General features: G+C 44.9%; 1 protein-coding gene across 5 annotated transcripts in view; it reads left to right on the plus strand.

The window, feature by feature from the left end:
* Nucleotides 1-21,785, plus strand: part of Myh10 (myosin heavy chain 10) — a 136,490-nt gene that overhangs the window by 112,157 nt on the left and 2,548 nt on the right. For all 5 annotated transcript variants that reach the window (XM_058572038.1, XM_058572039.1, XM_058572037.1 and 2 more), the window contains 14 exons: nt 714-858; nt 2,158-2,364; nt 4,911-5,015; nt 6,235-6,387; nt 6,778-7,026; nt 7,600-7,812; nt 9,726-9,938; nt 12,386-12,547; nt 14,243-14,371; nt 17,161-17,249; nt 18,027-18,150; nt 18,228-18,436; nt 19,873-19,981; nt 21,245-21,417. In XM_058572038.1, coding sequence (XP_058428021.1) covers nt 714-858; nt 2,158-2,364; nt 4,911-5,015; nt 6,235-6,387; nt 6,778-7,026; nt 7,600-7,812; nt 9,726-9,938; nt 12,386-12,547; nt 14,243-14,371; nt 17,161-17,249; nt 18,027-18,150; nt 18,228-18,436; nt 19,873-19,981; nt 21,245-21,417 — 2,280 coding nt within the window. The remainder of the gene's footprint in view (nt 1-713; nt 859-2,157; nt 2,365-4,910; nt 5,016-6,234; nt 6,388-6,777; nt 7,027-7,599; nt 7,813-9,725; nt 9,939-12,385; nt 12,548-14,242; nt 14,372-17,160; nt 17,250-18,026; nt 18,151-18,227; nt 18,437-19,872; nt 19,982-21,244; nt 21,418-21,785) is intronic.

Raw genomic sequence — 21,785 nt, forward strand, 5'->3', positions numbered from 1 at the left:
TGAATTCACTTCTACTTAGCAAAATAACTTGGTTATTCTGGTTCCCTTTGTATGCCATAGATGAGATTTGTTGTTGTTGTTGTTTGGTATCAGGGATTGAATCCAAGGATGCTTAACCACTGAGCCATGTCCCCAGCCCTTTATATATTTTATTTAGAGACAAGGTCTTGCTAAGTTTCTTAGGGCCTCACTAACTTGCTGAAGCTCGCTTTGAACTTGCCTCAGCCTCCCAAGCAGCTATGATTATAGGCCACCATGCCAGCTAGATAAGGTATTTAATACTAAGTGATCTTCATACTTATAAGTGCAGGTTAAATAGAACTTCAAAACATTTATATTCTGTACACTTATTATCTACTGTGTCCTCATATCACACACCAGAGATCCTTTCTTAACCAGGAATGTGACCCTTCCGACTGCCTTCTAATCTTCCTCTCCCTTCAAAAGATGATGCCTCCTCCCAACCGTAGCCATTTCCTGATAGAGTTTGGGGAGTATGTTAGCTAACTGTGACTGCTTTACATGGATGGTGAGAAAAAGGCTTGCTTTTGGCATCCCTGATTGATTTGGTTCTTACAAGCCTCTTCAGGACTTAACCTCTTTCTGGTTTTATTGAGTCTGCTGGCACTGGAGCTGGTCATTTAGCATGATGTATTAACTAATTCATGACTGCGCAGAACAATTCTGATGGTTCTTCCCATATATTTCTCTAGCACAAAACGGGAACAGGAAGTGGCAGAGCTGAAGAAAGCTCTCGAGGAAGAAACTAAGAACCATGAAGCTCAAATCCAGGACATGAGACAAAGACATGCGACAGCCCTGGAGGAACTCTCCGAGCAACTGGAACAGGCTAAAAGGGTAGGGGACCCTAACATGTGCCCATGTCCCAGAGAAAATCCGCCATCAGCAGACCCCCTCCTACTTGGCCGTCCATTCAGTCCCATACTGTCCGGCCTTTGCACAGCACTGTAGTAGGCTCAGGGGACCTGATGGCTCCTGGGCTTTCTAAAAAGCACACTACTTACCAGCAGAGAGAAGCATGTGCCCTTGAGTTGTCTTTATGAAAGAACTGGCTGGGCCCAGCTTCCACCTCAAACCACACCCGTCTTCCTCCCCATGGTGGCACTAACTTCATCATTCTCCCAGCGACTGAGCTCAAAGACTTGGAATGGTTTTCTGGACATTCTCCTGTCACTCATCTGCTGCCAGCAGGTCACAGTCCTGGTGACATTCCTTTTCCTTAGATGCATCTCCTCCTCCTTGTCCATTCTGCCTCTGTTCTTATCTTAGCCACCAAACACATTACTGCCATTCACTCTGTCGTTCCCCTCCTGTGTCTCATGGGTTTCTGGCCTGCTCATACTTCTCTACTCTCCTCCAGCTCCAACCACCCTGTGCAGGCCATCTTCTTCCCATTGTTCCCACAGTTGTCCTTTCCTTCACACCTCTGCTCTCTGTGTGGTTTCCCATCTTTCTTCTTTGTACCCAACCACTCTCACCTTGTGACATACCTGTTACAGTGTCAGTGTGTGCTAAGTACCCTCCATGCATAGCCTTCTTTGGTCTAGATTATAGCATTCTTAAAGGACAGGGAAACTGAGGCCCAGGGGCATAAGGTAACTAAGCCAAGGTCACACAGCTAGGAAGTGGAAGGGCAGACAGAAAGAAGCCCAAGCAGTCAGGCCTCAGAGCCCTGAATAACCATCCCACTATACCCAGCTCCTCCCTATGGCAGTCCTCAGAGGCCCACCCTGTTGCAAATACCCATTCACCAAAGTGCATTTTTCTTTAACGATACTTGTTTTTATTGGATATGGGCAGTTTGGTTCCCCCACCCTGCAAGGAGAAATATGATTACATTGATATTTTTAAGGAAATGAATAATATCTGTAGCTTTGTGAGCTGAGAAGATATGAAAATCTCTCATCAAGTTAATAGCCTTATCATCTACCATTTTTAGAATGTCTCCTTCCAACCCCTATGTATATAATTAAATAATATTCAAATGGAATTATCTGGAGTCAAGGAAATTGCTCAAAGTCCAGTTATTTTATTATTCCACTAAATCAATGAACAATTTAATCAAAGTTATATCAAACAGACCTTTTTAATGGAGTATTATAAAATGACTGGTGATTTTTCCTTCCCCTCTCCAAGTTCAAAGCAAATCTGGAGAAGAACAAACAGGGGCTGGAGACAGACAACAAGGAGCTGGCATGTGAGGTGAAGGTGCTACAACAGGTCAAGGCCGAGTCTGAGCACAAAAGGAAGAAGCTCGATGCCCAGGTCCAAGAACTCCACGCCAAGGTCTCAGAAGGTGACAGACTCAGGGTGGAGCTGGCTGAGAAAGCAAGTAAGCTCCAGGTAAGCTGGAAAGCCATGACTCTGGGCAGTCCATGGTGTAGCCTTTGTACCCGTATGACCTTAAGGGACCCACAGCTGATGTGCTATTATAAACCTGAAAATCACCATCATGAGTACACGACTCTTAGGTGTCCCTAGTGTATGTTCCTTTGATGGAGGTAAATAATCGTTCAGAACAAGACAGCATAACTCAGCCTTAACCTCACCAGTGCGCCGTGAATTGTGGCGATAGTTCCTTGAATGGGTCTAAGCACAGTTTCACCTTCTCCTTTAGCCTTGTAGATAAAACAGTAGGAGCAATGGGCAAAAGTCAGACGAGTAATGGTGAAAATTGGAAAAAACTGGGTTTTATGCACAGGCGAAGTATAAATTAGTACAACCTGGGGCTGGGGTTGTGGCTCAGCGGTAGAGCACTCGCCTCGCACGGGCTCAGGACCTGGGTTCAATCCTGAGCACCACATAAAAATAAAGGCATTGTGTTGTGTCCATCTACACCTAAAAAACAAATATTTAAAAAAAAAAAAAAGAATTATACACTAGGAGTGTAGCTTTCTTAGTATGTACAAGGCCCTGGGTTCAATCCGTACCCAGAAATGAAAAAAATGACAGAACCATATTGTTAAGAGGCCCGAGACCACGCAGTTTGGTGATTCTCTAGGAGCACGTATAGGACCCAGCACCTAGTCCTCCTCGTGGCAGTGGTGTATTACAGTAAAGGATAAAAAGCAAGTTTAGTAAAGCAAAGGGTACCTGGGCTAAGATCCTGAGAAACCAACAGACAGTGGCAGGAGTCCTTTCCAGTACAGTCACAGATGCTCTCAGTTCCTCCAGCAGCTTCCTGACCCTGTGTGTGAGGTGCTGTCTTCCAAGCAGCTTGTTAGAGATGCTGTGTCGGGTTCTTACTGGGGCTGGTCCCAGAAGCACTTTGCTCAACACATCCCAAGAGTCCAGACTCACAGAAGGAAAGCAGGTGTTCAGCACAACCAATGTCATTTGCTCAAATAGCTTAGATACATAAGCTATTTGGGCCACACTTATTACATAGGGAATGGTGGGAGCCCTCCCAAAGTCCACGTTCTCGGATTCCAGCTAGAGAACACAAGAGAGTCTTTCTCAAGAGAGTATTCTTGGACCTGCTATGCTAACACATATGTGCTGAAATTGTGTGTGTGTGGGTGTGTGGGTGCACACGTGTGCGCACATGTTCTCACAAATCTGGAAAGATATTCCTAAAACAGAAGATCTTAGAAACTGTAGTATAAACTCTGAGCACATCAAAGAGGCCACAGGAGTGACCAGCTGGGCCCCTGAGCTGTACCAGGCCTATGTTAGACTACTGTACATACTTTCCCCATGAAGTCCTCACACCAAACTGCCCCATCTGATAGGTGAGAAATCTGAGGCTCAATGAAGCTAAGGACTGCCTCCCTCGGTGGCTTACCAACAGTTTGCAGAGCTTGGGTTGAAGGCAGACAGTCTGCCTCGCTTGACTCCAGAGCCCTTCCCCACCACACTGTTTCCAAGACTGGAGAAGTGTGAGCTCTCTTAAGTATATTGCTAAAAAAAAGAGAGAGAGAGACATCATTGGCTTGTGCAGATGTGTCCTCCATACACTTTTCCTTTGCTCACCTGACAGAGGACAGACAAGAAGACAGCCCCCCTACTCTCTTTTCTTTCTATATCCATCCATTGTCCTCACAAAAAGTTATAAAGCATCTTATACCATGGCAATTTTCTAAAATATTTTAGGTTTTCTAAAATATTTTAGAGCTATCATTAATTGAGGCAGAAAAAAAAATTTAACATTACTCCTGAAATCTGACCATAAAAATGGCTAAACATTCATGCTGAATTTATAATTCCAGATTTTTAAAAGCTAAAAGAACTTTTGACTAAATACTAGAATTAAAATTTGAGCCCCTTGGGGCTGGAGTTGTGGCTCAGTGGTACAGCGCTTGGCCTAGCAAGTATAAGGCACTGGGTTCGATCCTCAGCACCACAAATAAATAAATAAATAAAGATATTGTGTCCATCTGCAACTAAAATAAATAAATAAATATATATATATATATTTTAAAACTTTTGAGTCCCTTAAAATAATGTTTTCAAATTCAATGAGAATATGTATTTTATTGGTCCCAAAGCAGATGCCTAATGCATCTTGGTATGGAAAGGACCAGATAAAACCTGCTGGGCTCCTCACACAGGATAGCAGTCACTCTTTTAAAGGACTTGATGTCATTTTTGTCTCTTCATGATGAAAGTAAAACCAGGTAGTCCATTGCACCCATCGTTGTCCTTCTCCCTACCCAGTCAGTAGGGAGAGGCTAATGAGATGTCTGTGGGGCAGGTATCAGCACCTACTTATTTGAGCACTATTTAAAGGCAATAGACTCTTGGTGGTGAAAGTCTTCCTTAATTGAGTTTAAGTTCGAACCCACAAACACTGCTGTATTTGTGATCTGTTAAAGAGCTATGATTCTAGATCTTTTTATTTGCTTACTTGTCAAATTGAATTGAATCCAATCTTTTACTCCTCCTTGCAGAATGAGTTGGATAATGTCTCAACCCTTTTGGAAGAAGCAGAGAAGAAGGGTATTAAATTTGCTAAGGATGCAGCTAGTCTCGAGTCTCAACTGCAGGATACACAGGTATTCCAGGGGGGTGAGGGTCTTCAGTAATAACTGACATTTTATAATACATAAACTGATAAAATATGCCAATTCCAGAACCACCTTTTGTAGCATCACCTCTTACTAATTTTGTGTTATACTGGTGCTGAGACCATCTTGCTCTGTAACCAGCCTTGCTACTCAGGAAATTTCCACTGAGGTTCAACATCTCACAGAACCTTCAGGTCCTGTGCCCTACAAGCATGTGGGTGGCCTGGGAGGCAGCACTAATCAACACTCATGGGCACTGCCCTGCCAGTGGTGTACCCCAACAGTGGTCTTACTGCACCATTTTAAATAAAATTATTTAATTATGGTTGAAATTTCATTATACTGACCTGAAAAAAAAAGTCCCTTTTGTAGAAGGGTGGATTGGTCCTTGCTTATTATACTGGTAAGAATTGTATTCAGCCTTCTGTTTAAGATGTTTCTATGTCATATACAAGTTAATTGAAATAATGTGGTACTTTTTTCTTGGAGTTTTACATATTTATTAAATTTTCAAGTGTTTGTAAGTGTTCATTTGCTAGGTACTGGGGATACAGAGTAAAAATCTCAAAACAGGAAGCAGGTTAGATTAATTGGGACAAGTTCAGTGTAACCAGGGCATATGCTGTGATAAAACACATCCTAGTCAGCAAGAGTAAAGGAGGAGGCAAGAGCCAATGTGATGCCTTCAAAAATTTTCAAGTCTGAAAGTAACAGGAAAGACATATTTGTACTTATACTTTGGAGAAGTTAACTTGGCAAAAGATAGAAAGGACAAATGATCAAGGGGGTGCTCAAGACTAGAGGTTATCCTAGTGAGAAATGCCAAGCTCCTGAACTGAGACGGGGCAGGGGAGTGGAGAAGAAGAGATTCTTGAAGGGACTGAGGCTCAGGGAACAGGGGGTTACAGGAAGAAACGGTATGGCAGGTGCCTTGCAGGGCCCTGGGCCTGTTCCCTGGCTTCAAGAACTAGCTTGAAGCAATATTTGGGTGAATGAACAGCTTTTACAAAATCATCATGTGTATTTTTAAGTCATTTGCATTTGTTAATGTCACTGGGTATTTCTCATCCACTGAAACTTTTGTTTATGACATGAAATTTTTGTTTTAGTGATTTTTTAATTTTTTTTCTGTTTTATGTTTTTGTGGTGCTCAGGATTAAACTCAGATAATTGATATAACTTAAGTATTAACTTCTTAAACAAACAGGAGCTCCTTCAGGAGGAGACACGCCAAAAACTGAACCTGAGCAGTCGCATCCGACAACTGGAAGAGGAGAAGAACAGTCTTCAAGAGCAGCAGGAGGAGGAGGAAGAGGCCAGGAAGAACCTGGAAAAGCAGGTGTTGGCCCTGCAGTCCCAGGTGTGTGTCCTCCTTAGGGAGCAGTGTGGCCTAGATGTGCACCCTTAGCAACTAGTGTCCCTGCTGTGCGGACTGTCTCACCTCCATTTGGGGCACTTAACTAGGTTGTACTATATTAAGCCCGTTACATGTTTTTTCTGTGGCCCAGCCAAATGCTGAGATCCTGTGCTGGTCATAATGTCAGAGACCTTTAAAGACATGGGACAGTGGCAATGTGTGAGGTCTAATCCCATCGTCATTGTACAGATTGGTAGCTAAGGAATTGTTTTGATTTAAAATCATGTAGAGTTGATTTATAATATTAAAAAACAAAATACTTTTACCCCTCTAATGCAAAGACTAGTCAAGTTCTTTACATTGACTTTTTGTTTTTCCTTACCCAATGCCTAGTTGGCTGACACCAAGAAGAAGGTAGATGATGACTTGGGAACAATTGAGAGTTTGGAAGAAGCCAAAAAGAAACTTCTTAAGGATGTGGAGGCATTGAGCCAGCGCCTGGAAGAGAAGGCCCTGGCTTATGACAAGCTGGAGAAGACCAAGAACCGCCTGCAACAGGAGCTCGATGACCTGGCGGTGGACCTGGACCACCAGCGCCAGGTTGTCTCCAACTTGGAGAAGAAGCAGAAGAAGTTCGATCAGGTGGGAGGCTGCACCCACTGCCCCAGCCCCCACACCTCACATCACCTCCCCCGACAGAACTCTCACTTTTGTTGTTTTGGTTTAAAACAATGTTTTCCTGTTTAAAGGCAATGAAAAATAAGGAGTTTGTATAAAAATTCAAAAATAGAAAAGAAAAAGATAAAAACAGAGATAAAACACCCGTAATGTATTATAGGTTTAGTATTCCTTATCTGAAATGCTTAGGAGCAAAGATGTTTTAGGTTTAGGACTTTCTCCAGTTCTAGAATATTTGCAACTGCATAATATCTTGGAGACAGGATCCACCTGTAATGAAATTCATGTGGGTTTCACATTCACTTTGTGGTGATGGCCTGAGTGATTACACCGATGTGCTTAATGTATGTGCATTTTAACTGCAACCCATCATGAGGTACATGTGGAATTTTCCACTTTGGGCATCATATTGGCACTCAGAAAGTTTTACATGTTTAAACTAGGGATGCTTGACCCATGGTAACAGGTCAAGAAGCTGGACTCCCAGCAAATGCTGTTTATTTTTTTTTTACTCTTCCCTTACACCTTTCCACACAGCTGTTAGCAGAAGAAAAGAACATCTCTGCTCGCTATGCAGAAGAGCGAGACCGGGCTGAAGCAGAGGCCAGGGAGAAAGAAACCAAAGCCCTGTCCCTGTCGCGAGCCCTGGAGGAAGCCCTTGAGGCCAAGGAGGAGTTTGAGAGGCAGAACAAGCAGCTCCGAGCAGACATGGAAGACCTGATGAGCTCCAAAGACGATGTGGGGAAGAACGTAAGTCACCTGCTAGCTGCACCGGAGAGTAGCCCCAGGTGGACACTTCGCCGGCCTGAAGGACCCAGGGGTGCAGGCCCACAGTAAAGTCCTGGGAGAGCCTCAGCTTGTGTGTGTGAATAGGGTGCTGAAGTCTCTCAGCTTGTGTGTGACCAGGGCCAGCTGTCAGGTGTTCCTCCGTGACTCTTCTCTGTTGTCTGTGCCAAGCCAGACCTGGCACTCTCACAGCAAGCATGGCAGGCGATCACACCCTATTCTTGTCTCTTTCACTGGCCCTCCTTGCCCTGACTCCTTCCAGGTAGGGGGACCTTCAACAACAGAATTTCACTCTTCTGTAGTCATCAGTAGCTACTAAACAAACCAGGGTACCACGAGGTCCCTGGGGTTGAGGACAGTGGTTGAAGCAGCAGCTCCCTTACACCTGGCTCCCCAGGGAGGCTCCCTGTTTGCTTCTGTGCTCTGGGGGTTTATTCAGAGTTTGGAAATTTTTGCTGCACTGCACTTATTTCTAGTGCATACATCTTCCACAGGAGCCTTGGTGCTTTTTGTGTACCCCGCATGCATCCCTCCCTTGCTATATGATATATTGAGGGCAGCAAAAGAAACCTGGGCCTGGCGTTCAAAGCTAAGGTTTCAGCCTGGCTCTTCCACTAGCTTCCATGCTGACCACGGGGAGCCTCTTAAACTCTCAAAGCCTAAATATCCTCATCTGTCATATGGACGTTGTACGGGCCGTAGCTAGGCCAGGTGTTGTCATGTGTCCCCGTAGGGTCCATGACCATGTCACTATTTCATGAAGATACTACATCTTCTTTGAAAAGCACGAAGCCCTATATGAAGGGAAGTTCTCATTTTCATGGAATGCCAGCTGTCTGGCCACACCATAAATGAACAAAGACTATCCTACTTTCCTGCTGGGTCTCCTACATCCTGGTGCCAAGGGAACCGGCCCCATAAACAAGAAGAAGCCACCCAGTGTAGAAATGACCATGATTACATAGTAAGATGTGGAGCGAGAACTCTACAATTGGTTCCACACTAGATTCCCTAGAATAATCAACACCTACATGTTCCTTCCATGAACATGTCTTCGGTGTCTTCTGAGTGCCAGACACTGCTTAGAAAGTGTACCCTCCTGTCCTAAGTCTTCCTCTGCTCTCCCTGTGAGAAGTGATATGGTTATGGACCCCACAGGCGACACGTTCCACCACCTGGCCTAGCTCAAAAGGTCATGAGGATGGAATAGGACAGGAGATGGAAGCATTCAGCACAGAGAAGTAAGTGTTTGTCCTGTTCTTCCCAGGCCCAACCACCTTGCTCATGGCCTTTCCAGTGCAAGGATGTTTTCTGTGGCAGGAAGAGGTGTGCTCTCAGCCAGGCATGATGGCACAAACCTGTAATCCCAGGGACTGAGGATGCTGAGGCAGTAAGATCAGAAAGTCAAGGTCATCCTCAGCAATTTATTAAGACCCTCAGCAACTTAGACCCTGTCCCAAAATGAAAAGTAAAAAGAATTGGATGTAGCTCAGTGGTAAAGAAACGCTGGGTTCAATTCCCAGTACAAGAAAAAAAAAAAAGTGTGTATTAACACACACAGCAGGCAACTGGCCCACCATCATACCGTTCCTCTGACACGGCTCCACTTTCTCTGTTCTTGGGCTTTATGAAAGCTCAACACAAAAGTCATCAGAGGATGATGATTATGGGACACATGTGAATAAAAGAAGTTGGTACTGCAGTTTTAAGTTTTATCTCTGAGATGAGGAATAGCAGCCCTGGAGAGACAGGGAAGGATATGTATACATGTGTCAGATGCTGGCCCGGGGTGACCAGAGGGGCCTATAAGGACGGCTATCTTTAACCTGTGTTTCTGCCAAGAGTCAACTTCTTCCCTGATACTTCCTGTGGTTTAGGTTCATGAACTTGAAAAATCCAAGAGGGCCCTCGAGCAGCAGGTGGAAGAAATGAGGACCCAGCTGGAGGAGCTAGAGGATGAGCTCCAGGCCACGGAAGATGCCAAGCTGCGCCTGGAGGTCAACATGCAGGCCATGAAGGCCCAGTTCGAGAGGGACTTGCAAACCAGAGATGAGCAGAATGAAGAAAAGAAGCGTCTGCTGATTAAACAGGTAGGTTGAAGGAAGCAACCTACAGAACCAGGACCTGCGCATTCTCCACACTATTCCTGGCTCAGGATCTTGTGTATTTGTGTTCAGGCACATCAGCTAGAAGAAAATTAGATTTTTCAGTCATTTGAGAATTCACTGTAACTGATTTAAATTTCCTGTTTCTCAAACAACATCATGACTGCTTACAGTAAGCCAGGTTACTTCTCAACTGAAAAGCCCTCAGTGGAACCTCAAGAGGCTGTGTAGTGAAGTTCAAGTTCTTTGTGGGTACAGAAAAAAAGGACTACATGCCAGACCAGAGGATGCTGCAGGTTTCTACAGGTCACACCACAGGTCGTCTTCTCATCACTCTTAAGAAAATATTTACATTTTTTTATTTTAAAAAGTTGCTAAGCTCCTACAATTCGTGTACTTCTCTGAATATGCATTAAACTTCTAATTTGAAAGTTTTCTTTAAAACTTACCTAACTGGATATTTTGACAGTTCCTTGGAGTCCATGGTAATAAGCCTTGGATTTGAGATATATTTAATTTTGCTTTTTTTTTTTTTTTCATTCTGTTAACATTAGCTCTACTAGTCATTTATTCCTGGATGACAATTTGCCCCAAACTTACTGGCTTATTGAATCAACACTTATAATGTCCCAGTGTCTATGGATTAGGAATTTGGAGCAGCTCAGTGTGGTGATTCTGACGCCATCAAGATCTGGGCCCAGGTGCATCACCTACTGGCCTGAGCTAGGTAGGAGGAGTGAGTCAAGACACCTTACTCCTGAGTGTGGGAGCCTCAGCGCTAGCCCAGGAACCTCTCCCTAGGCTGCTTGAGTGCCCTGGAGAGAGTCTCCCCAAGAGTGAGAGGTCCAAGAGGGCCGGCCAGCAAGGAGGAAGCTGTGTGCATTTTATGATCCAGTCTCTCAAGTCACACTCGGGTCACTTCCTTTTCGTTCATTAGAAAGAAGTCATCGACTCTGGTCCATATGCAATAGATTAAGCTCTAACTTTTTTTTTTTTTTTTAAATATTTTTTAGTTGTAGATGGACCCAATACCTTTATTTTATTTATTTATTTCTATGTAATGCTGAGGGTCAGACCCAGACCCAGTGCCTCACATGTGCTAGGCAAGTGCTCTATGAGCCACAACCCCAGCCCAGGCTCTGACTCTTGAAGAGGGAGTGTCAAAAAATTTGTAGACACATTTGAAAAAATTTGTAGACACATTTGAAAAAACCACTGTACTTACAACAAATATAAAGGAAATGGCTATACCTAAGGAGCCTCTTATTATCTCAGGCTAGAGGTATAGACCAGGTCTGTGCAGCATAAAGCTAGCAGGCAAATACCTGTATATTGCATGGAAGCAGCTGCCCCCACCACCAACTCCTGCAAAAGCAGGAGCAGGAGAGGCCTTGTTCTCCCCCTTGGAGAGGCTCATGTGAGCCACCTTTCTCCCCAGGCTTCTTGGCCTTACCCAGAACACTTCCTTCCCAGGCTGCCCCCCACCCCACAAGCCACCTGTCCATTCATGGAGAGTCCTTGTTCAAAGTCCCAAACTGTGAGACCACCACCTAAGCCCAAGGCCTCAGGAACTCATGAGCTCAGAACTTAGAACTCAGTGTCTTTGAGTCTAGTCCTCATTTTTAGTTCATCATTGGTGACTGAGGCATTAGGATGCTGTTTAAAAAATAAAGAGCCCTTTTTCTGTCTCCTTCACACAATGGCATGAGTATTGTCCCATACCCATTATATAGTGGAGAATCTTGCAGAAAGAAGGAAAGTCCCAGAGTAAGTGACAGCTGGGGTTTGTTATGGGTCCAGAGTTGTGTCTGCCTCAATCTCCAGCTCACATCTGCCTCCTTTATTTGTCCTTGCTGCACTCTAGAGTTGGCCTTTATTTGGACACTCCTCTGTTGGATACCTTTGATAGCCTGCCGCTTTCCTTGTGTATCAAATGTAGTTTCTGCCTGGGTCTGAAGCCCCCATAATCTGGTTGTGCCCACCTTTGCAGGCCTAATTCCTCCCAGTACTGCCAAACACATGTCCCTACACTGGGCGAGCATGGGCAAGCGTGGCCACCGTGGCCCAGGGACATGATCATGCCCACTGTTCCCCCTAGGTTCCTTAACAAGTAATCTCTGCCCTCTGTGTGTCTGTCCCAGCCTGTTTGTTAAATCACTGTCTCACTTCTCATATCTTTGCATCTTCAGTTAGGCCTTTGCTTCCTCATGCGTCTTCATAGCAATCAGTGGGAACGGTGTGTACTGGGTGTTGCTTACAGATCCTCTGAACTAAACTCAGCTACTGAGGTTTAGTTCTGTTAACAGTAAGGACTGCTGGTAACAGACCACCTCTACCAAGTAACTGAGGTTCCACTCACCCAAGTCGCCAGAGCCCTTAAATGGCAACGGGCTTTTGGCTTCAACCAGCTATAACCAGATGTTGTTCATCAGGTTCGGGAGCTGGAGGCAGAGTTAGAGGATGAGAGAAAACAGCGGGCACTTGCTGTTGCTTCAAAGAAGAAAATGGAGATAGACCTGAAAGACCTTGAAGCTCAAATTGAGGCCGCGAACAAAGCTCGGGATGAAGTGATCAAACAACTTCGCAAACTTCAGGTAAGTGCAGGAGCCGTGGAAGCCTTTGGACAGGTGGTTCTGCTGAGATCAGGGACTTTGTGACCCTTGTTGATTTTACACAAGGACAAACTGAAGAAGGAAAGAAAGATTGCCACCTCCTCCCTGAGCTTGGTGCCCAGACACTTCCACTCAGGAGGCTACACGACTGACCCCTTGGCTGAGGGTTGAGGCAGCAGGGCACAGAGATGGCTCACGTGGACCTGTGTGTCCACAGGATCTGTTTTAAGGCAGCTGGGGATGGAGTCCACAGAAGAAACACACAATTTCTGGGTCATGACTCCTGTGACCCCCAAGTCACCAAGAGAAGGTTGTGTGACTTTCCTTTATTAGTACTGTGAGCATTAATCGTCTTCTGGTCATTTTGGTCATCACTTTGCTACCCAGATGATGTACTTGTTTCACTAACTCAACTGCGTAAATGATCTATTTCAATCCACAGTGTGGGCAGGTGTGTGTAGGCCACCCCGTGATGCCAGCAGGAGTGTAGATAGGCACAACTGTGGTGGTGGAAAGTTTCGTTTGACCTTGAGAAATTAGCCTAACAAAGTACAAAGAGATGTTTACGTAAAAATATCTAAGCTGCTGTGTTATTTATGATTTCTGGACTCTGAATTCTAGACCATTGATGCGTATGTCCTATACTACCCCAGTCTTGAGTGCCATAGCTTTGTAGGAAGTTTTGAATTTGGGAAATGTGACTTATCCATCTTTGTTCTTTTGCTAGACTGTTTTGTCTATTCTGGAGGGTTCCTTGCAATTCCCTATAGTAATTAGGATCAGATTGTTAATTTCTACACTCCCCCCACCCTCCCGAAAAAAAAGCAAACTTGGATTTCACGAGTTATTACATAAACTCTGTAGATCAATTCTGGAAGTACTGCCAAACCTAAGTCTTAACCTGTCTTCTAATCCATGAATATGGATGTCTTTCCATTTATTTAGATCTAGCTTTTGTACAATAATATAATTTTGGTGTATATTTCTTTCACGTCTTTTGTTCCATTTATGCCTAAGTATTTGATGCTATTATGAATGTAATCACTTTAATTTTGAATGTTCAAGGTGTACAGAATTGCAGTTGATTTTTTTTTTTATATTGATCTTATATCCTGCCACATTGCTGAACTTGTTTATTGTAATGGGTTTTTAGTGGATTCTTCAGATTTCTTAAATATAAGATCATATCAGTTTCTTACTGATGCCTTTTATCACAGTTGAAAGAGTTTCCTTCTCTTTGTAGCACACTGAAAATTTTTACAATGAAAAGATATTAGATTTTGTCAAATGTGTCTTCGGTATTTCTTGAGATGATTATATTCATTTTTTATTTTCAAGACAACTTTGTGTTCTTCAGATAAATCACACCTGGACATGGTGTGTATTCCTTTTTCCTGGTTACCAGATTCAGTTTGTCACTATCTTATTGAATATTTTTACATCAGTATCTATAAAAGATTTTAGTCTATAGTTTATATTTACAGCGAGTTTGTGTTAATTTTATTTATTTTTATGTGGTGCTGGGGATCGAACCTAGTGCCTCACACACACTAGGCAAGCGCTCTACTACTGAGCCACAACCCCAGCCCTTTATGTTAATTTTATAAATTGGAAAAAATATCATGTTTAAAAACTAACAATGAAAACTACCCCCAAAACCTTCTTATTTAATCTTAGGCTCAGATGAAAGATTACCAACGTGAATTAGAAGAAGCCCGTGCATCTCGAGACGAGATTTTTGCACAGTCCAAAGAGAGTGAAAAAAAACTCAAGAGTTTGGAAGCAGAAATCCTTCAGTTGCAGGAGGTTTGTCTGTCTTTTATTTATTCAGTTATTCAGCAAATATTTGCTCTTGAAATATCTCCAAGATCAGATAAATATATTTTAGTATCTTTGTAGCTTAATGTAATTTCAGTATCCATTCCTAACAATCATCACGTTGCCTCAGTTTGGGGAAAAGAAAGCAGTCATACTTTGACACTACTCATCAATATTCGTCTACTGGCTAAAGGAAAAAGCTGATTAGGAACTTTTCAACCTACCTGCCAGACCTGTTCCCCTGGGTGAGCAAGGGAGTGGCTCTCACTTATTTCTTTGGTGTTGGGGCTCATTTAGTTCTCACCCTAGCAGCACAGGATTGTCTTTGCACAGAAGCTCTGTTCCTATGATCCTTAAAAGGGGAGAAGTATATTGCACTGAGAGGCAACTGCCTTGTGATCAACAGAGTTGTTCTTTCATTCTTTCTTCCCCCACCCGCTGTGGTATTGGGGATTAGACATAGGGCCTGAGGCTAGGCCAGCTCCAGCCCAACAAATATTCTTTCATTCATTTCTTTACTTAAATTCTCACAAGGGGGGTGGGGAGCAATGAAGTGTTTACATATAATGTGGAATTCTCTCCTTGTAAGGCACGGTTGAACATATACATTTCTTTATAAATGAAGGATGATTACAATCTATTCAAACCTATAACAATAATAACTTGAAATATTAGTACCAACTTATATGAAGACTAAGGCTCAAGATAAACATGTGGCGATGCTGGATAATATCACCGAAAGTAGACTTGAGTTGGCAAGAAAGATAAGGAGTTCTCTAGGTGTCTGGATTGAAGGAACTGAAAACCAGATCAGTACATTGAGCAGCCTAGGAGTTACCCTGAGAGCCTCTTTATTTTGTTACATTGTTTTTTGCTTTAGTTCCTTCATGTTTTGTTTTCATTTTCATTTTGTTTTTTGAGACAAACTCTTGCCTTGACCAGGCTAGCCTTGAACTTGTGATCCTCCTGCCTCAGCCTCCTGAGGAGCTGGGATTACTGGCAAGTGCCCAACTATGGCTTCTTCTTTACTCCGTGAAAATTTAGAAGTCTGATTAAATTTCCAAATGTATGACATTTTTTAGTTGATTTCTAATTTTATTATATACAGAGAATAGAAAGAAGAGTTTTTACCAATATTCTTTAAAATTGGATTTATCAATGAGTATTTTAAGTTCTCTGCATTCATCACGGAGTTGACCAGTGATATCCCAAATGCTCATTTCCCTGCAGGTGATGGGACCCATGGAGCCTGTCTCCTGGACAGTTCCTAGGCCATGACCAAGTGTCCAGGCAGTACTCCCTGCACCTTTGTTGTTTTGAAAGCCAGCAGTGTTCATTCCAGACCTTCAGGCAGAGGCCACACACTGCATAGGAAGGAGAGACTGAGCCAGAAAGCCAGCCTGCCCTTCCCTTTCTCTTATACTTTTCCTTCTCTCCAACACCTTTGTCCCTTTAGCATATAGGCCCTGGGGTCTTTTCCATTTTCCTTCGGGTCCATCAGGCTGCCTAAAGCACACCCAGCTGGTAGACAGGAACCCAGTTGAGTATCTAGGACCCAAGAAGACTGAACAAGTAAGAGGCCAGATGGCAGAGCTGTGACTTTCAGCCTTTGGGTTAGGTCCAAAGCATTCTGCCAGCTGCCCTTATATCCTGGACAACTGGCCCTGCCCATATGTGAGGGCCATGTGTGCTAGAATTTGGTCCCCTGGGAGGACCCATCTCCTGTACACAGGCAGTCTTATCTATATGCCAGAGCCTGCAGATGAACTACTATACAGCCCTGCCCCTTACACATCTTCAGGACATGCTCTTGTCAAATATAACACCTTTTAAAAGGGCAGCTCTGGAAAAGGAGGCAGAACCCCAGCTTTCTGCTCTTGATCAACCTTGAAAGACTGGGGCCAATCTCTCCTAGTTTCCTAGTTTTCCTCATGATGAAATTCCCAGATTCTAAGGCTGTGATCTCAGTCTTTACACCGTTGGGGTAAGAATCCTGCCCCTGACTCCTTTCACAGCAAATCATCTTTGCGTGGATGCAGTCCTCTGAGAGCCTGCCACAGAGGCCCAGCTATCCAGCACCTGAGCCCCTGCAGCCACGCTACACTCACCTGCCCACAAGGACCCGTGATCCTTGTGGCACTGCTGCCCTGACATTCACTAGTCTAGTGTACCTGATCACCATATGTACATGTCAAAGATACTTCAAGACCATAACTTGGTGTAGTTCACTTTCCTGTAGGGTTCAGGGTAAAGTTTGTACTCAGTTAATATTTAAAAATAAAAAAATTTTTTTAAAAGGGCAGGCTTGCCAGGCACAGTGGTGCTCACCTGCATTCCCAGCTCCTCTGTAGGCTGAGGCAAGAGGATCACAAGTTCAAGGCTAGCCTGGTCAAGGCAAGAGTTTGTCTCAAAAAACAAAATGAAAATGAAAACAAAACATGCCAGCCTGGGCAATTTAGTAAGACCGTGTCTCAAAAAATAAACACCAGCCTTCAAGGATGATAGGAATACCCACCTCTTATTTGACAGCAAAGCCCCTAAGTGGACTAGGACTTCCTCTGTGGGCCTTTTGTTTCTAGCTGTTGAGGCCACACATCACCGGGCTGGCCACGCGTTATCTTCAGCCAGCTTGACAGCTTCCCTTCTCACATCTAAGCTGCAGTTAGAGATGCACGTGGAAAGGCTGGAGCCCGGCTGCCACAGCTCCAGGCACTGTCAGATTTCACATATGAGGATATGGTAATGGCCACCGCCTAAATCAGTCTAAAATTATTCAGGAACTTGCCTCGTCTGAGCGTGCCCGCCGACACGCCGAACAAGAGAGAGATGAACTGGCCGACGAGATCGCCAACAGCGCTTCTGGCAAGTGAGTCTCCAGGCAGCAGGTGGGCAGGGACGGGGGTTTAGAGAGCAGTGGTGCCCACCCCAGCCTGTAGTCCCTGACTTCGGGCATGCAGAGTCACTCACGGGCCTGCTCATTCATTCAGGGTCTAGAAGGATGAGCAGGAAGTGCTGAGCCTGGACAGCGGCAGCCATGGGCACTCACATGCCAGTCCTAATGGCTCATACAGAGGGGTGTCCCTGGGCTGCACTGACCTGGGGTGGTGAGTCCTCACTTTCAGATCTGTTAGGTTTGGCAGGCAGGTTCCTTAGACATGACCTTTCTCTGATTCATTTTTCATTAAGAATCACTTTTTCTGAATAAGTGGATTTCTCCATTTGATTACTGTATTGAAGGTACATCATGAGCCTTTCCTAACATGCCATGATGAGGCGCTGGAATTTTATTCTCAGTGCACTGAGGAGCCATTAGGTAGTGTTTAAGTGAGGAAATGCTGGGATCCTGCTGGCATCCTGAAAGCTGACCCTGGCTACAGTCTACAGAGACTGATGGAGAGAGGCAGAGAGGCTGGCAGGCTGCCCAGATCCCAGGAAAAAGACCCCAGGGCTGGGAAGGGAGGCAGGTATGGGCAGGGAAGCGAATCGGGTGGGACTTGTAGGTGGATTTGGGGGTGGGTACAGGAGAGAGAAAGCAATTGGGAGTGATGCTCAGGTCGCCACACAGCAGGGTGGTGGAGTCTCCCAAGTCCTCCCTGCGCTGTGCTGACTGGTGCTGAGTGTCACCTTTCCTCACCCTGGCCAGGTCTGCGCTGCTGGATGAAAAACGGCGTCTGGAAGCGCGGATAGCACAGCTGGAGGAGGAACTTGAAGAGGAGCAGAGCAATATGGAGCTGCTCAACGACCGCTTCCGCAAGACCACTCTGCAGGTAGCCATCTTAGACAGCCGTCCCCGGGAGGGGCTGTGCTGCCTCTTGGCAAGAATGACTGAATCCTCCTCTTCTAGGTGGACACGCTGAACACAGAGTTGGCGGCTGAACGCAGTGCCGCCCAGAAGAGTGACAATGCACGCCAGCAACTGGAGCGGCAGAACAAGGAGTTGAAGGCCAAGCTACAGGAGCTGGAGGGTGCTGTCAAGTCCAAGTTCAAGGCTACCATCTCAGCCCTGGAAGCCAAGATTGGGCAGCTAGAAGAGCAGCTTGAGCAGGAAGCCAAGTAAGAGGTTCTTGCTGCCTTCAGCCATAACTCACTGTGTATCTACCACAGAGCAGGCTTCAGGCTCAGTCTGTATCAGACTCCACACAGACATGCACCCTGTCCCGGGTGCTCCCAGTGCAGGGAAACAGGATGATAGGAGTACATGTGACCAGAGTGGCAGATAGAAGGTGCCATGAGCCATGAAAGAAGGGAGAGTTTCGGAGGACACCTGTGAGATGGCACAGGCTGGCCTGCTTGTCAGCCCCTCCTGGATTCACTGTGCCTGTGATTTCCTAGGTACTGTTAAATTTATATCTCTACCCTAAGTCAGTTTCCCAGGTTGGTGGCATCCTGTGAAATATTGCAGTTTGCTGGCAGAGAAGAAAAACAGTTTTTCCCCCCCATAGGAAGAGGTTGCTCAATAGTTTCCATTTTGCTATATATTAAAGCATGGTGAAAATTGTTAGGAATTACACCATATAGTCTTGGCAGACATTTATGCAGCTATTAAAATCATAGGCTGCCAGAGCTGGAGACAACCTTCCACTTCACCTCCATGTTAGGGAAATTGAGCCCAGCACCCTCCCAACCCTGTTTCCCAGTACTTCCCACTCCCCTTGAGACTCCACTAGGCTGAAAGAAAACAATTAAGGTCTTGTTTTAGTTGTGATTAACATAACTTGACCTTTCATCTGACCCCACTGCAATCCATTTTTTCATAGCATTTAAGGAACAAAGAATCTTTTCTGTTTTCCACAAAATCCTCCAAATAAGTTACCTCTCGTCCTTAAGGGACAAAGTCCCATGCAGGAAACATAGCAATTTGTTTGACTTCTAGCCAGTTGAATGCATAGGGTTTTGATGGTCTTTGTTTGCTGCTAAAGCTTCCAGCATCTTAAGTAGGTAGGTGGGTAGATAGTAAATTCTAAATTGAGATGATCACTTAATTGGAATTTTTTAAAATATTTTTTTAATTGTAGATGGACACAATAGCTTCATTTTATGTTTGTTTGTTTATGTGGTGCTGAGGATCAAACCCAGTGCCTCACACATTCAAGGCAAGCGCTCAACCACTGAGCTATAATCACAGCCCACTTAAGTGGAATTTTTATCTTTCAGGCAAAAAGGTTAGGTGGTTAGACTGACCAACTAAGGTTTAGGTCTTTCAGTATAACTGATAGGTAGCCTATGTGTGACATTTACTCTTCAAAAGATCACTGAATAAAGTGATCAATACCTGCATGTGCAGAAAAGTATGCTTTTTCTACGTGTCAGCAGTGAGGGCCACACTAAAGATAATTCCTTTTTTGACCAAAAGAAAAATGCTTCAAAGCCATATTAATGGTGTTAGTGTGGGAAGAGGGGTCCATGGGGCATTCCAATATGTCATCATCCAAAGAAAAAGAACTTTTATAATTTCCAGAATTTTAAAACGACTATAATCACTTTTACAGGGAACGAGCAGCTGCCAACAAACTAGTCCGTCGTACTGAGAAGAAGCTCAAGGAAATCTTCATGCAGGTTGAAGATGAGCGTCGACATGCAGATCAGTATAAAGAGCAGGTACAGGAAGCGGGGCAGGATGCGTGTCCGCCTCCCTGGAGGTGCTTCAACAAAGGGCCTGGTGATAAATGAACCAGATGCCACAACGTACTAGCAGAATGAAGAAAAATGCTATTTGAAATTCTTAATTCTAACATTTGCACTACCGCGCCCACCCTGTGTTCCCAGCAAGCTCTCCTGGGGCTAGGGATATAGAGGCGGCAAGATGAGGGGGCAAGAGCAAGTCAGTGAGGCTTTGAGGTGTGAGACCAGACTCAATTTCAAAGTTATCTGATCACCCATTAGAATGTGTACCTTAAGAGTGCAGAGATTTCCCTTAGTTTCACTCATGGTTATCTCCCTGGTGCCTGGACGTCATTGGGCATAGTTGGCAGGCACGGAATACCGTCTGGCTGGAAGGGGATGAAGATGTTGAATGAAAACTGAAAACAAATGCACTATGCAGGCACCGAGTGCTCTTCCTTGTGTGCAGCCAGGTGTCCTAAATGTGGCATGAGTCTGCACCCACTGCAGCCTGGGTGGCTCTGTCCATCTCTCCCCCCTCTGCTGTGATGATGAATCTTATTGCTGCAGACACTGGGTAGGAAGGTGGACAGAGCTGAGGATTTGCTGACTTTGTCCCCTCTGGACCCTCCCCTTTGGGCGCCCTGCTCATCAGGCACCCCAACTTCTCCTCTTGCCTGCACTCAGAGCTTGGCAATTCTGAGTGGATGTGAGCTGGACCCACAGGTGACAGGCCAGTCCCTGTCAGTTTAGGAGTGAAGGATCCAGTGAGGCGGCTCTTAGTGCTCATGGCCCATCTTCCAAAGTGAATATCAAAGTAGTGCATCTGAAACACCCATGCTTCACCAGAGCTGTGAAAACGCATGGTGCAGCCTCATGCAGCTGCCAGTTGTTGAAGCTGCTTCTGCATTTTACAAGAAATGCTGAAAGCAGTTCCTTTTCCTAATCCCATGGGTTTACTCAAGTTGAGTAATGACTGAGTCATTTTTCTGCAGGAAGTTCATAGGTGATAAAGCAGTTCATTTTAAATTTTGTTAAGAGTTTTCTCTGTAGATATTGGCTTTGCTGAGAGTGGCAGCCAAGTTAAAAGCCATAGACCAGCCCCCGAGGGAGTATGTGTGTGTAACTTCATGCAAAGGTATGCACACATGCATATGCTTACAAGGGTCTCTCTTGGAGCTGGCTCACACACATGCGGGGTGCAGAGAGGCTGACACATAATTCATAAGTTTGCTGTCTCGGTTTGTTCACTCCCCCAAGATGGAGAAGGCCAATGCCAGAATGAAGCAGCTTAAGCGGCAGCTGGAGGAAGCTGAGGAGGAAGCTACCCGTGCCAACGCATCTCGACGTAAACTCCAGCGGGAACTGGACGATGCCACTGAGGCCAATGAAGGCCTGAGCCGCGAGGTCAGCACTCTGAAGAACCGGCTGAGGTGAGTCCTGGTGGGGGCACATGAGCTGGCGGGCTGGTAGATGCACACATAGACCATCCTTAGGTAGCCATCCTTCCTCTGAATCACTGCATTCAAGATTTCTGGCCCAGCACAGTAGCACATGCCTATAAACCCAGCAGCTTTGGGAGACTGAGACAGGAGGATCATGAGTTCAAAGCCAGACCCAGCAATGGCAAAGTGCTAAGCAACTCAGTGAGACCCTGTCTCTAAATAAAATACAAAATAGGGCTGGGGAGGTGGCTCAGTAGTTGAGTGCCCCCGAGTTCAATTCCCGGTACCCCCCACCCCCCCCAAAAAAAAAGAAAAAAGATTCTGACCATCACATAGTACATGGGAAAGAGAAAAGA

This window comes from Marmota monax, unplaced genomic scaffold (assembly GCF_021218885.2).
Source record: "Marmota monax isolate L192 unplaced genomic scaffold, Marmota_monax_Labrador192_F-V1.1 WCK01_AAM20220418_F8-fsc00243, whole genome shotgun sequence".
NCBI classification, from domain to species: Eukaryota; Metazoa; Chordata; class Mammalia; order Rodentia; family Sciuridae; genus Marmota; species Marmota monax.